At 39.0% G+C, this 15,085-nt stretch overlaps 1 protein-coding gene across 2 annotated transcripts; it reads right to left on the reverse strand.

Annotated features, from left to right (window-relative positions):
- Nucleotides 1-1,604: 1,604 nt before the first annotated feature.
- Nucleotides 1,605-11,700, reverse strand: LOC103146333 (transmembrane protein 200A). Of its 2 annotated transcripts, none has more exons than XM_007564200.2 (2): nt 11,527-11,700; nt 1,605-4,044 (listed from the first exon to the last, which is right to left on the reverse strand). In XM_007564200.2, exon 2 carries the CDS (start codon nt 4,009-4,011, stop codon nt 2,479-2,481), a length of 1,533 nt encoding a protein of 510 aa, XP_007564262.1. In that variant the 5' UTR covers nt 4,012-4,044; nt 11,527-11,700; the 3' UTR covers nt 1,605-2,478. The 2 variants fall into 2 exon arrangements, with proteins under 2 accessions (XP_007564262.1, XP_007564263.1); XM_007564201.2 differs by lacking the exon at nt 11,527-11,700 and adding an exon at nt 10,484-10,572.
- Nucleotides 11,701-15,085: the final 3,385 nt, after the last annotated feature.

A 15,085-nucleotide genomic window follows, 5' to 3' on the forward strand; every position in this document is an offset into this window, starting at 1 on the left:
GGGTTCAATTTTGCTTGTATTTCTGGATGCAGTTCAGAACACTACCTTCAAAACACAATGGCTCTCAGATGTCCTTCTTAGGTCATTCTTTGATTTCCCTCTCCAGCACTACCTTTGTTTATAACCCAATGATAGCAGCTATTTAGCAACGGTTTTAGCCAAGTCCTCAGCTTCCAATGAGATTTTCTTCCCTTTTGAGTGTTTTTATAGTATTGTGTAACCTCCAGAGTGGAGATCGACAGATCTGACTCAAAACAAAAAAACACAAATGATATAAAAGAAAACACATGAACCCTTTCTCAACTTGCAAAAAGATTCAATCCCTCAGGCATGCTCCTTTTATAGACATAAGCTGTTGCCAGCTAACTGTCTTACAGTAGCTGTAAAGTGTTCTTAGGTATTTTTTCTTGGTCTTCTAAAAAAAAAAAATCCAAACAGAAATATATATATTTCACAAAAACAAAAAGATGTTACTATGAACATTTGACACCAAAAAGAAAAACCTGCATATTTTAATTTAAAAAAAATGCTGATTTTTGTTAATATTTAATGCTTTGTAAACAACTTAAATTATTCAGCTGAACAATTAACGGAGCGAGACCTCCTCTTAAGTGCCATCAGTGGCCAACTGATATATTAGGACATTTTTACTATGTTTGGTTACCAAAAATTTGAATCAGCAGTTTGCTGATCTGTTTGTTTCTGCTAAAGATAACAAAAAACTATTACTTCTTCTACCCAGAAAGTACCATCATGGAGGAAGACTGTATATGCATTGTGCTTGATGATTCAGCTCCAAAGTTTACATTTTAAAAAGCCTGTTGCCAATCAACCACAAGTTCCAGTAGGCGCATATATATATATATATATATAAATATTCCCTCACGATAAGTTAGCATAGCAACATCAGTTCAAGGAACTACAACACAAGTAGTAGCTGTACTTTACAAAACTAAAAAGGTTCAAAAATATACTTATTCTCAACAGCTAGCTTATGAGTTAGCATCACTAGCTGAGAGATCTGTCTCATACAAATGTGACAAGGTGAAAATCAATTTTTTTTGGCTTTTGTCCAAACTAGTAGCAACATCTTTAGGTGATTTAAATGGCTGAAATATGATGTATTCCATGCGATCCCACTTTCATAAAATCATGCTAAACCTTAAATGAATCACGGTAGACCAAAGAACTTGTTGTATTCACTCTAATATCATACAAGGACCCAACAGAGGTGTTACAGTCAGATTTATTCAACCAAGTATGTTTCATGTAAACAAGTGTGCACAAAAGGAAGACCTTGTCATGAAGGTCTCAACGCTAAACCAAACGTCTACCTGAGATTTAGTTCAATTCACCAATTCACGTGTAATTCACAGAACAATGCAGAGAAACAAATCTAGACTATTTCAGTTTTCTGTGGCACATGTTGATGCTACAATACAACATGTTGGACAGCAGTTATCGGAGACAGATTTGGTAATCTTACAAGCTACGATGTTGGCCCTAAATGACTCTTCAAATAGAATTTTCTTCACTTTTTTTCATTCTTTCATATTATTTTACAAAGCTTTACTAGTCTTTAAAAATTCCTTTAAAACCTTTCAAAACTCCTTTAAAGTCTTTAATATTGCTCTTGCTACATTGAAAAAATAGAAAAGTTTCATTTGAACATTGAGAAGGGGATGTAGTTTTAAAGGGGACCTATTATGCAAAATTCACATTTTGCATGTTTTTATACTTCAATTTGGGTCTCAGTTAATTCTGAAAACAGCCCAAGCACTAAAAAAAAACAAAACACACAGCTGTTTTTTGGCAATAAGTTAATGTTTTTTGTTGACTGGAAAATTAGTTGTTTCAAAAGGTTCCTGAATCAACGGACACTGCGTGGTTACCTAGCAACCCCAGCAGAGCCCAGCCCCCGTTACCTAGCAACCCAAGCAGGAACTCCTGGTCAGCTGGTTTTACATCTGCATGTGCTGGAAAAGACAAGTGTTTTGTTCTCGACTGACCATCCAGAAAAGATGTTTGTATAATGTTCAAAGTCGGTTGTAGAATTATGTATCTGTTTGCAGCCATTTTCACACGCAAGTGTAAAGTTGAACTTGGGAAGGGCTATTTTGGATTTAAAGTGATAAAAGGCCCTAAAACAGCTCATTCTGAAAGAAGATAAAAAATAGTGTGAACTGAGCAGACTAAAATCTTATTATCTAAGAAGGACTTTGTGCAAAAATGTAGCTTAGCCCATGGACCTATCCTACCAGTTCAAGGAAGCATAATAGGTCACCTTTAATAATAAAGAGTGTTGCCCTCTAGTGTTCATGGCTATGTTTCAATAGTCCTTAGCAGTTAAGTATTTGTTTTTCATTTCCATTTCCTCTGTAGCCATCACATATTCATTACTGACTGCAAAAGAAAGTACAAATCAAACAACAACACCATAGAGACATTAGGGAGGCTCGTTAGCTGAAAAAGAAACACCTAGGGTTCTGTCGCTGAAGTGCTGGGTGTCACTGAATCGTCCCCTCCCTGAGCTCCTTCCTCTCTCTCCGGTGTTGCATCTATTTCTGCTGCCCGATCCGCCGAAGAAGATGTGTGTGCATCGGAGGCGTCGAAGGACTCGCCCCCGAGGTCAGTCAGTTTGATGTAGCCCTTGCTGTTTGAGCGCTCCAGTCGAGGGCAGCTGAAACGCCTCACTCTGTCACTTTGACGTCCCCCAGTCACAGACAGGCTACAGCGCCGGGCGAGCCTCGGCTGATCCGCCAAGGAGTTCAGCGACGTATTTGAGCCCGTTGCCGTGGAAACAGGCTGCGGAGGAAACAGTTGGGTCCAATGTGGATGAGGCCGAGACTGCGGCGCCCCCTGTTGATTACCTGTCTCTGTGCTCATGTCCTCCTGGCTCTGATGAAGAGGCGGGGGGTCAGTTGCCGCTGCATCCATCTCAACACAATGACTGTTGCTGCTGCTGCCATGTCCTTCCACCTTAATGTTCTCGGCTGCAGCCTCGATAATAACCTCTTCCTCTGAGCGCCCCTCTGCCTCCTCCACCTCACAGTTATTGAGTTTGATCACTGGCAGCGTGAAAGCATTCACAGAGGACGTGACGATAGAGGTGGTCTCCCACTGCCGAGGCTGCGGGGCCTGCTCGCTACTATTGGTGTAGTCTTTGTAGATGCTGTAGACGGTGTCCGTAAAGCTCTGCACATCTCTGGAAAAACTCCGTGGCCTGCTGGCCAGTGAGGAGCGTCTAAGCAGCTCGTTGGTGTCCAACTCCCCCTTCAACTGGAGTCCGGTGGAAGGCCAGGAGCTGCGTGTGAGTGCTCCACTCGCCGGGAATGACGCAGATGGACCCTCGGCACTTCTGGATTGAGTGTAGTTCACCAAACCGTTCAGAGGCGAGTACTCCTTCGAGCGTATGCTATGCAGATCAATTACCGTGGAGTAGATATCTCTCAGGTTAATGATTTTGGTTTTCTTGTCTCGGTTTTCATGGAGGACGGCATTGGCACAGATGAAGAGGAAAATACCGATTCCCATTACCAGCGGTCCGAAGACTTTCAGGTTGTCTGAGTAAAGGTAATTATCCAGGAAGTCACAGAGGATGCCACAGTGAGGAGCGGGATTGGGGTTGCTGCTGTTGGAATGGCTCTGGTTTGACACATTGGTCTGCCTTGAGGAATGTTTGACATGGGTCGAGTTAGATGGTGTGGTTCTGGAGTAACTCATCTTGCTGTTGTGGAAGGCACCGTTTCTGCGGCGCTCCTGGTACTCCTGCTGACTCTGACTGGGCCAGTAACCCAGAACGGCCATGGAGATCCCAACCATGAGGATTACAACGCCAACGGCAGCCACCAAACCAGCCGGCGAGCAGAGATTGAGCTTTCCTTTCACCACCACCACATCGTTCTTCTTCTTCTTCTTGGATTTCCGTTTCCGCTTATTTTCGGCTCGGTTTTTGGAGCGGAGGGAATCCTGCCGCCTGTTCATGCGCAGCAGCCCACCGGTGGCAATCATGGTGGCGACTGGACAGTAGGCTCGTCACTCAGTCTATGAGGACACAAAACAGAACAGTCAGCTAATATCTGAGAGAGTAAATCATTTTATAGACTCCAAAAATTTTAAATTTCAACATTTTTAGTTGTTTGCCTCTAAAAATTTAGAGACCTGTTTGTCATGACAGTAAAATACAAGATACATAATCCTCCATCTAATACCCCAGCTACTATTGTGACCCACATAAATGTACCACTCCCAGTCAGAAACAACCAATCAGAGCCATGAGGAAGTGCTGTCAGTCATCCTCATGTACTTGCTGCTTAACATATGGTTCCAAGAAAACTTTGCAACCATTGGTGGCTATGCCAACTAGCCTGAGCATTCATGACACGTTCTACAGTTGGGAAGACATAGTAGCTTAACAGAGAGCAATGGAAGGGTGTGAGCATGATTGACAGCGCTAAGACCCTCCTCCTGGCTCTGATTAGTTGTTTTTGACCAAGATGTGTATTTTTGCTGTTTGTACTTGGAGCACTGGGAGAAGGCAGATGAGCTCCATCCATCCATCCATCCATCCATCCATCCATCCATCCATCCATCCATCCATCCATCCATCCATCCATCCATCCATCCATCCATCCATTGCTCCTTTATTCACATTTTTTACTTCCCATTAACATCACTTCCTGTCTGAAACTATGGAAATCTAAAAGATTGGCGGAGTCACAAAATCAAACCAAACAGAACATAAAGATGTTTCAAACTCAGACCATTATATTTTATTATAAATGAAGCTTACAAAAGGAAATAAACCTGAAAATCCAATTATGTAGTTTTGTTAATTAACATCCTAGGGGATGAGGTAGAGAATCTATTAATGGCTACAACAGAGAAAGAGCAAACACGCTTCATTTTCCTGTATGCATGCGGTGAGATAGTGCGAGGGAATCGATGTCTAACAGAACCAGTCTGAGCCAGACAAACCCATAGACAGAGACAGAACCCTGTGACCCGACTCCAGCATGTCATCATTTGACATTTTCTTTTCATAAATACCACACTGGCTCTAAAATGCAATCACAAATAATCTGTCATATTTCATAAGAAAAACCACAATCAATGGAAATAGGTTATAGTAAAGAATCCTTAGAAAACCATGTACAGACCGATTCAATAAACAAGAAGATTACTGAAAAGTCCATTTATTTTAAGAACTTTATCACTAAGCGAAAGGCATCATAAAGGTTAAACGATGCCTGATTTTCCACTTACAGCTTCTTCAGAAAGTACTTTTAATCTGACAAATGATTCATTGGTATACATATTCTAATTTATTAAAGATGGCTGCGTGATCACATGAAAATAATTGTGAAATCTGAGCATTTTTATTGTTGTGTCTTGCAAAATTTGATCCCATTAAAACTTCAATATTTCTAATTAGGATGATTATGATGTTGGGATGTTTTTCTTCAGAAGGGATAAAGAAGCTGATTGACTTGCTGATGGGATGAACTAAATGCAGGACAGACCTGGAATAAAACCAGATTTGAGACTTAGGAACAGGTTCACCTTTCAGCGGGATGTCAACCTTAAACATGAAAGCCTCGTTTAGATCACAACAATATTTTTCTTCTAATTAGACAAAGCTTAAGCTTTTTCAACAACAAATTAGTAAACTTTCAGTCTTAAGATTTGCAAGTCAGTGTCGACATGCCTTACCAGATCTGCAGATGTAACTACAACAAAAGATAGTTACACAAAGTAGTGATACAAGAGGAATATGTATAAACCTATAGCAAAATGAAATTAGTATCACGTATGATTTCCTTCCAATTCACAAATAACCCATAAATTTATGTTGGTCCAGCCAGACTAAAGCCTAATGAAACACATTTCAGCTTGTGGTTGCGAAGAAACATAAAGTACAAACAGAATGAACAGTTTTGCAAATCACTGAAATCCATCAAAATTCTGCATCAAGAGGTAAACTAATGTCCAACAATTAGGTATTTGGGGCACAATTGTCCATTTACTAGTAGGAAATAGAAGCAGGTTGAGATAAAACGACAATGTGTGAGCATGTAACGAGGGAATTCGTTGCCAAAGGGGCAAAGTGACCCAGAGCCCCATTCAAACCCTGAAAACACAATATTAATAAAACAGTGAAGGACTCTGTTTTACCAGCAGTTGTTTAGCAGTTATGTAACAGAGCAGCTGCTGCTTCATTTTTTTTTCTTTTTTACAAAAAAAAGAATAAGAATGATGAAAACACTACATGAAAATCAGCATCACCTTACTTTTGTATTTTGTAGACAGGAATCTTACTTTTCAACATCAAACAGTTCTTAAAGCTTTTTGTAGCAAATTCAGTTTTGATAGACGGACAGCATCTAGATTAAGATCCCAGCACTGCAGTGTCAGCATCCATTATGGTGAACATTGTCACATGTCGGCTTAGTACACATCACCCTGCTATTGAGTTATTCTGCAAAGTAAGAAACACGCAGCGCATGACACGTAAGGAACAACTATTTGACAGGAACCCCTTAAGTGAGTCAAATTTTAAAGAAGTATTGAAAAGTTAAAAAGGAGCTGATCATGAAAACACACAATTCTTCAGTAAGTATCATGCATTACACTAGATGGACTTTGTAGCTGATCTAAATAACCAGCAAACAAATAATCAACTTATTAATAATAAATTGGCCCAACTGACCATTTTTCTATTAGGTAAATAATGCAAAACAGTTGACTATTTTTCCTTTTATTGGTAAAAATAGACACTTAAATTCACTAGATTTTAGCATTTTAGCATCTCCAAGCCTCTAAAAACTGACATTTTGGAGTCAAAAACTCCAAATCTTCAGGATAATTTTTAAACTGACTGTATAAAAAATGACGCTATTCTAAAACTGAGGTGTGTAAAGTACTCAGAAGATCAAGTGTGTTACATTTGGAAACTACAAAATATAGCTGCTGACTCAGTCCCACCTACAGAAAACTGCAGCGGAAATACAGAAACATCAACTTAATCATCTATCCATGACCACCTCATCATCTGTAATCAATCTCAGGAGCAAAAAATAGAACATCATTGCTTACTCTATATAAAAAATACAACAAAAATGTGCGGCGGTTTGCTTCAGAAGAAAAAAATAGATGTAAAATTTACAAAAATAGCTTCTTTTCCCCCTTACAAAGGACGATGTGCAGTTTTATCCTGCCCTGCATCAGAGATTGTGCAACAAGTAGAAAATATGCTGCTTCCTCACAATGACCCTCTGGAAATGTATAGGTGCAATTCGAGTCCAGTGTATGTCTAAAAATACAAAGATGTAGGAAAAAGCATGATGATAAACACCTAGGCTGACAGGAGGGAATAAGAAGTGCGGTATCAGGATGTGACAGTGTAATGTGTCCAGACAGGAAGCCAGCAGGCATGTTCTCTGCACCTCACTCCCGACTCTCCTCTCTCCCACCAAATCTCCCCCGCTGACCCTCTCCTTCCTGCTTTCAGATCCATCAACCGGCACAGCTGCACTCTGAGATGACAGCGCCCTTCACGATCGGTACATCACGAAGAAAAATAGAAACCATTACTCGCTTGTTTACGCACCAGCCCAGTTATGTAACGTATTCTTTTTACGGTTTTGTTTTTATATTTATGATTAATGACGAAGCTGGACAGAAAGCTCGCCGTGTTGCATTGATGGAGACGGGAATTTTATGGCAAACGTTGAGATCATTAAAGAATAATTAATCAAGTTTAGTCCAGTATTCCAATTTTGGCCATGCTGGTTGAAGTTTGATTTAAATAATTGTGCCAATATTTGTTTTCTCAAAAAGCTTTTGTTCAAACTAATTTCTAAGGGGCAACAACTCAAAACTAAACTTTCATCAAGTGTTAGAGTCAGAAAACATAAAATATAATAAAAGTTTGACACATAACTTATTGGTAACTAAATTTAAAACTTTCTTTTCTGACACAAAAACAACATTTGGAGTAGGGCTGAGATAATTAATTGAATTTATTGTGATGTATCTACAGAAATAATTGTCAACTAATTTAGTATACAGACTGAAAAAAGGTAATTTGCTGAACATTCTCAAAGAGGTAATTTAAACATAGTATTTGTCAAGTGAAAGGTAAAAGAAGATGCAAATGGACCCAGAAGATAAAATGAAATTGATAGAAAAACTCAACTGTGGCCTATTTTCCACTCCTAGGTTCATTCACACCAGTATGGGTTAGTCCACTTTAACTGAACTCTACTTAGTCTAGAAAGTCTGATTTGTCTAGGGAGGTGTGAATGATCAATCGAACTCTGATGCAGACCAAAAATGCGGAATACAAAAATCTAGGTCTCAATTTGGTTGAAATGAACTCTGGTGCGGTTTGAATGCATATGTGAACCTTAAGCGGACCAGAGAGCGCTCCAAAAGAAGCAAGCGGACTATACACAGGGAATTCTGGGTAAATGCAACCAAAACAAACACAAGAATCTATCGATAATGGGAGAAATGGCTTATGGTCTTTTGCCAAAGACAAAAGAGAAACCTACAACTTCTAAAATCTGACACAACAATTTCTTTTTAATTATTATTATTATTTTGCTGCTCTGTTTTTGTTTACGTTTTGTGAAGAAGAAAACTGTCTTCTTCAGATGTTTTTTGTTGCCTTCTTCAACAGAAAGTGGTGCAGAGCCACTACAGGTGAACAGGTTTTTAAATTTGGTTCATTAGACACAGTACAGTGTGAAAGTGAACAGCACCAGCTAAAAATGTAACAAATTTTGCAATTTTGGTTCCCAATCTAACCGAGTCTACTGGACTATCAGGTGTGAAAACAGCCTGAAATAACTCGGTACTTGTTGCATGCTGTGAGTAAAAGTGAGAAAGCCTGCAAACCGCTTATCCTGAAACAGAAAGACCCTCAGGGATGAGGATACCAGAGCCTGGAAAATTATTCTAAAGTTTCAATGTTAACCTGAAACGAGGTGCTGATATTTTGCCATTATTTGTTTATCTGTAAATCCCATACAATAAAGAAAAAAATTCAACAGGACAACAAAAAGTCTGTAAATTATGCAAAAATGCCAGAAAGCACAAAACAAAACTATTTGATATTGTGGTAATAGCATCACTTTCTTTAAAAGGCAATGTTTTTGTTTTGTTTTTATAGCAACATATCAAGATAATTGAGAAAATGTTGCAAATAAGACAAAGTGTTTCCATATCTGAACTGTACTGGTGGATGGAAACAACGCCCGTTTTAATCTAATGAGCCTCTAAATGTTTGTGCTGCACAGGCTGTTCACTCACAACAAGACTCTTTCCAGATAACCACAGTGATGACGTTCATGTTGTTTCCAAAGAAAAATGTTGGATGTTTGCCATGAATCACAATTTCCAACCATAAATGATTCACTCTTACAACAGCAGCAGCAGATTCAGAATTTCTCTGCAATTTTAGCCTAAATATCCTGGAAGCAATAAACCTGATTTTAACGTAGAAGCTATATGTAGATCTTATGTAGACACGAGTCAAAAATATTTGCCCTCGTAGCCAGAATTTAAGCCGATAATGTTTTGTTGCAAAACTTTCTGGTCCAAAGGTGGTCTAAGCATTGATTTCAAATTAGATCTGTAATTGTGTTTTACTCAGTAGCATTGATGATGCTGAGCAGGTTAAAAAAATAATTGTTTCTTTGTAGCTTCGGCCGTCAATGAGATACAGACGGTTTGCTTTGTTTCATAGAAAATAATATATTTTTGTCCTGTCTGACATCGCCGATGTGCGTTACCGTCAAGGAATACTCTGAGTGAACCATGAGCCATTCGGTTTACAACTTTGCAACATATTACATGTCCACATGTAACACAGAGCCCAATGAGATGGCTGTTAATGTTAATTCAATATTTGAAACTGTGTCCAACAAGGACTGAACGGCTTTGTTTGCCTCCTCCACTGCCATTGCCAAACAGGCAAACTATTCTAAAACTGTGCAGAAAAATTGACATGACCATTAACAATTTCTCCTTCTGTTTTAAAATACCGTGTAGAAATCCACTTCAATGGGAGAAAATCCAGACGGGGAACTGAAGGGAGATGAGAATCGAAATGGTCAGACTAATTTAGGGTAAAACATTGGTTTAAATTTGTTTGGAAGTAAATGTATAGACTTTCAATAAATGCGTTAGAACTCTCTTTTCAGGAAAGTACCAAATTAAGCTATTACAACTAAAAAAAATACTCACTGGGAAGAAATATTTCGACATTTTTAAAATGTGGATTACTGATCCACTTAGGTGATCCACTCGTTAAGCTCTCCTCCTGATGCGCATATTTGGAATAGAAAAGTTGACACGCTCTTTTGTGCCTACCGTCTCCAATTTTAAAATAAGCTACAAAGGCTTTGAAATATTCTCTGAAAAAATAAAAAAAAGACAGGTAATTTCTCCAGGATGTGGAACACCGAGTTCTGCTCACCTGCTAAGCAAACAGCGCTCCGGTACTCATCGGCAGGTTTATAGCGATCTTCTCTTTGCTTCACGACCAGCAAGCACTCAAATGCCTCCCGGGCGAGAGCAAGTGAGGCTGCACTAACACCGACAGGGGCGTGGGCGGACCCCAGTCTCCGCTTGGAGAGAGAAGGGCATCGGAACAACGTGGACCAGAGGTGGGTGTGAACAAGTCGGATTATGTCTCTGTCTGCGGTGCTGAACAGGAAGCTGCTGATGGCTCCTCCGTTTGGTTTGGCTGCCACGGCAAACAGCTCGTCTGGCAGGACGGAGAAGGCAGATAAAAACGCTCAGTCTGTCCAATCTGCGGGGGCGCATATAAGCCCCCCCACCCCCACTCTTTCTTACATTTTTTGCGCAATGTTGCATGAGTAACCGTCTGTTGACATTACGACGCATCTGTTTCCCTTCTGTTGGGAGAAAATCCTGCGAAGAAAACATGAGCCGCGGTGGAAGCTGGAGGTGGCCCCTGAAAATGTCCAGAGCCGACACCGGGTTGGCTGGGGGAGGGGGACGGCGGTAGGAGGGGGGCTCGCAAGGTGAAGATAAACGACAAACATCCGTACACCTCTGTCACGGCCTGACGAAGCCCATGCGCTCACAAACCTCAGCGCTGTGTGGTCACAATACGGCTCCTCATGATGAATTTCCCCCCTGCTTTTGTTCTCCAACTTGTTAAAAATAAATTTTATATGTGCGCCTCACATCTGACGCACGGAGAAACAGAAATACACCCATCAACTATGCAAAAAAAAAAAAAAAAAAAAAGCTCCAATTTTAGTTCCTGGAATAAAAGTAAAGGGAAATCAAGCCCATTGGTAATTAAAAGTCTGATTTATCCAGAATATTCTCCAACTAAACCAAGCTCTCATGTCAAGCCAATCAAAAGACTCCTGACTCTTGTGTTAAACAGGCGCACTGGGGGATCATCTGGATGCAAATCCGCGTAAGGAAGAAATGGTGGTTTTCAAAAGAAAAACGAGTTAAAATCGGTGAAATAGCATTTCTTACCAGAAATAGTGTGGATAATCTCGGGTCTTCATGGCGCGCTCCTGGTTCGGCTGTGTTCGGTCGTAGTGCGCCGCGCTCCGGTGCCAAGGCTGGAGGAAGAGTGGGGCTTTTTACAGCTCAACGCGGATTCACAATAGAGCCGACAGGGGCGGGCCAGGCGCGTTTCTATTGGTGGTGATTATTAGAGGAGGTGAAAAATGAGAAGTGTTATCATACTGTATGCTACCTGCTTCAGGAATAATGAAAGACCTAATTCACCATGTGACCACTAGAGACGGATAGAAGTGTATATAATTTCTGCTCCACAATTCCATCTACTTCAATTAAAATCTTATAAAAACGGAAAGAATTAGTAAAATATTTAAATTTTTCTCTCATTAAATTTTGATGATCAAAGCTTACAGTTGATAACAAACCTATTTAGTCTTTTAGAAAATTAGAATATAACATAAGACCTGTCAAAATATTAAATATTGTGGTATTGATCCAATAAAGGGCTTGTATCGCTGATACCAATACTGATTTTTGCTGCTGTATCATAAAAATTCTGATCTTTAGATGTTTTTGTGGTTTTTCCTTTCAATTATTTTGCTCAAACTACAGAATTTGGACAAAGGTTTTAAGTGTCTAAGTACTTAAAGAGGGAATCTGAAACTAAAGTATTGATTTCACCATGCCAGTATTAATCCAACACTATCTTGTATCAATATTATTGGTATTTTGGATTTAATGTTATTGCCTACACAATCAGAAAGACTGCTGACTAGACAGGAATCTTGCAGACATTCATAGATACCTTCCACAAAGACAGTGAGTCAGGAGCAGTCATAACTGAGGAACCTGACTCATTAATCTTATAAGTCACCTAACAAGGTGACCAAACCACTTTTCAGTATAAATCACTTCACAAGTAAAAGAAAACTGGTTGTTCACACAATGCTCTGTCTGAGCAATATAATAGAAAGTTTAGTAGAAGAAAAAAGTGTGGTAGGACAAGGATGCACAGTTTATATGTACTGTACAGTATATGCACTGAGTATTGACATGATGAGGCTTGACAGTGATCAACCTGGCTCTGGTGAGGAAGCCACAGTTGCTTCAAAAGTGTCGTTTATCTCATCATGTTGGCTTTGGTGTCTCTGATCTCCATCTTTACCTGATGGTAAATAAAATCAGCATTTCCATGAAGACTGTCAGCCTGAAGTCCTCCAACATATCCTGGCAGATGGTTGCACTCACTTTGGACCTGTTGGGAAAAAATAGACCAACAGAGACTTCTCTAGTTATTAGTGACTTTGGAAATTTCACTCTTGATCATGAGCTGACCACCCTTCATCCAGAATCTCAGGACTTGATTTTTAAAACTGCTTACATTCTGAGGCAATTAAAGAAACATTTCTTCATTTCATTTAGTAAATAAATAGTAGTTTATTGTCTTTAAATATACGTCTCAGTGGGTTGTTTTGCCATGACCAATCTGCTGGGTCATGATAAATTGGGGGCTCGTCCGGGATCTAAATCTGGGTTGTGACGGCATTTAAGTCAAATTCTATTGATCAAAAATTAAAAAATGACAAGTTTCCACATCTTTAGTTCAATCACAGAAAACAGGCTGGCATATTTTTGAATGAGGTAGATTTATTTGATATCAGTAAATATATTCAGTGTTACAATTTATACATCCAAAGCCTTTTAAATGACTAAAGCTCAGACTAAAATAAATTGCTAAAATGACTTAAGACAAAAAATATATTTTTTCTTTCATGAGAATGCAAAATCTACAACCATTTCTCAAACTTTAACAAAAATTAAACATTCAGTTTCAAATTTAGACTATCATCAGCTATAATAAAACTTTGGTTCAGAGGATTGAAAGGGTTTCCAGTATCCAATAGTAAAAGAAAACTGAAGTCTTTGGCTTGATTTTTTTTTCTAGTTTACCTTCACGAACTGAGCAGATTTAAAATAGCAAAAAAACTTCAATGCTACAAGTTCAAAATAGGACTGAATACATATGCAGAGTCTATGTTAAGATTTTTTAACACATGGAGACATTTAGCAAGAGAAAAGTACTACTTCTACAACAAATAAGGAATAAAGAAAATAGACACATTTTCAAGACAAGCTAAAATAAAGTAACAAGCATCAAACCTCCTATAACGCAAAGATTGCTTAGGAATGGAGAACACAATCTATAAATACATAAAGTGCATCTAAAAATCCTTCAGAGTGCAGATGGTGCAGTCTACTGCTTCTGCAGAACATCTTGGGAATTATTTTGATAAATTGCAAAGCAAGGGCAATATTTGCATATACGTTTCTCCGAAGGATGTATAAAACAGACAATGCAGGTATTAAATTGCCATGCTCTGGGCTCCAAATTGGACCCAGTGAAACCGAGCAAATCTAAACACACCACATCCATCAACTCCTTCTTCTTCTTCTTCTTCTTCTTTGTCTTCTTCTTCTTCTTCTTCCTTTACCTTTCCCACATGGGTTACATGGACGTAATTGTTTGAATGCTCTGTCCTGCCTCACCGAATGAAATATGACAGAGTCCAGATGGGTTTCACTTAGTGAAACTGAAGAAAAAGCAGCCATGCACTGGGCTGGGGAAGCGTGCATAACAAAGCTCAGAGCTGATGCTCCAGAGACTTCACAGAGAATTTTATGACCCAGAAATGTGTTTTGTTTACGCCATAAATTAGTGGAAGGAGAAGAGAAAAACTCCAGTCTGCACGGCCCATGGTCAGGGATTCAAAGCATACAGCGAGACGGAAAATAATCCAGAGGGGTTTTAAAGAGCCGTCTTTAATCCCTGATGTTAACCAGTACAATAAAGGTCAGCTTTCAGTAAGCTTGTGCAGTTTAGGAAGACACAGAGACACACGCACAAATCTGGGCTTCTGAGGAAGACTTAAAACCCCTGTTTACTTCAAACAAATGCACCGAAACGTGTGTTTCTAGGATATACAAAGCAAGAAAGGCAGTGGATTTTATTTACATAAAGCATGTGAGAAGATAGATAATGAGTCTGAGAAAATACTCAGATACTGGTGGATCATCTAAGATGTATAATCTGTTGTTTTTAATGCAGAAATATACATGCAAATTTTGTACATCATTTAAAAATGATCCTACTCAGTTACACATTCCTTTGGATGGCGAACTCAGATTTTTATTAACTGCACACAGTATTTCTGTTGTAATTACGTACCAAACTCAATAGTTATGCTACTATTCTTCTATGTTAAAAATATAAAGTTTGGTTATTTATTTGGATTTTGACATAAACTGAAACAGATTTCGAGTTCTGAGACAAAAAGATTTATGCAAAGCTGCATTATTGTTGTTGTGGATAGAAAAAACAGGAGTAAATATCTCCCAAAAACTCTGAGATTTCAGAGGTCCAAAAGTTGAAAATTTACTAGAAAAAACTGAAATGTTGAGATTGGTCTCAGAAATTTTCTTGAAAAAAGTGTAATGTTTTACTTTTGAAACTCAGAAATTTCCACATTTTCCCACAAAGTATAAAATTTCTGACATTCTCTCTGAAATG

Source organism: Poecilia formosa, unplaced genomic scaffold, assembly GCF_000485575.1.
Source record: "Poecilia formosa unplaced genomic scaffold, Poecilia_formosa-5.1.2 Scaffold156, whole genome shotgun sequence".
Classification (NCBI taxonomy): Eukaryota; Metazoa; Chordata; class Actinopteri; order Cyprinodontiformes; family Poeciliidae; genus Poecilia; species Poecilia formosa.

Bases quoted from the DNA above. Each gene is read 5' to 3' on its own strand.
- LOC103146333 (XM_007564200.2), bottom strand. From the start codon at position 4,011: ATGATTGCCACCGGTGGGCTGCTGCGCATGAACAGGCGGCAGGATTCC.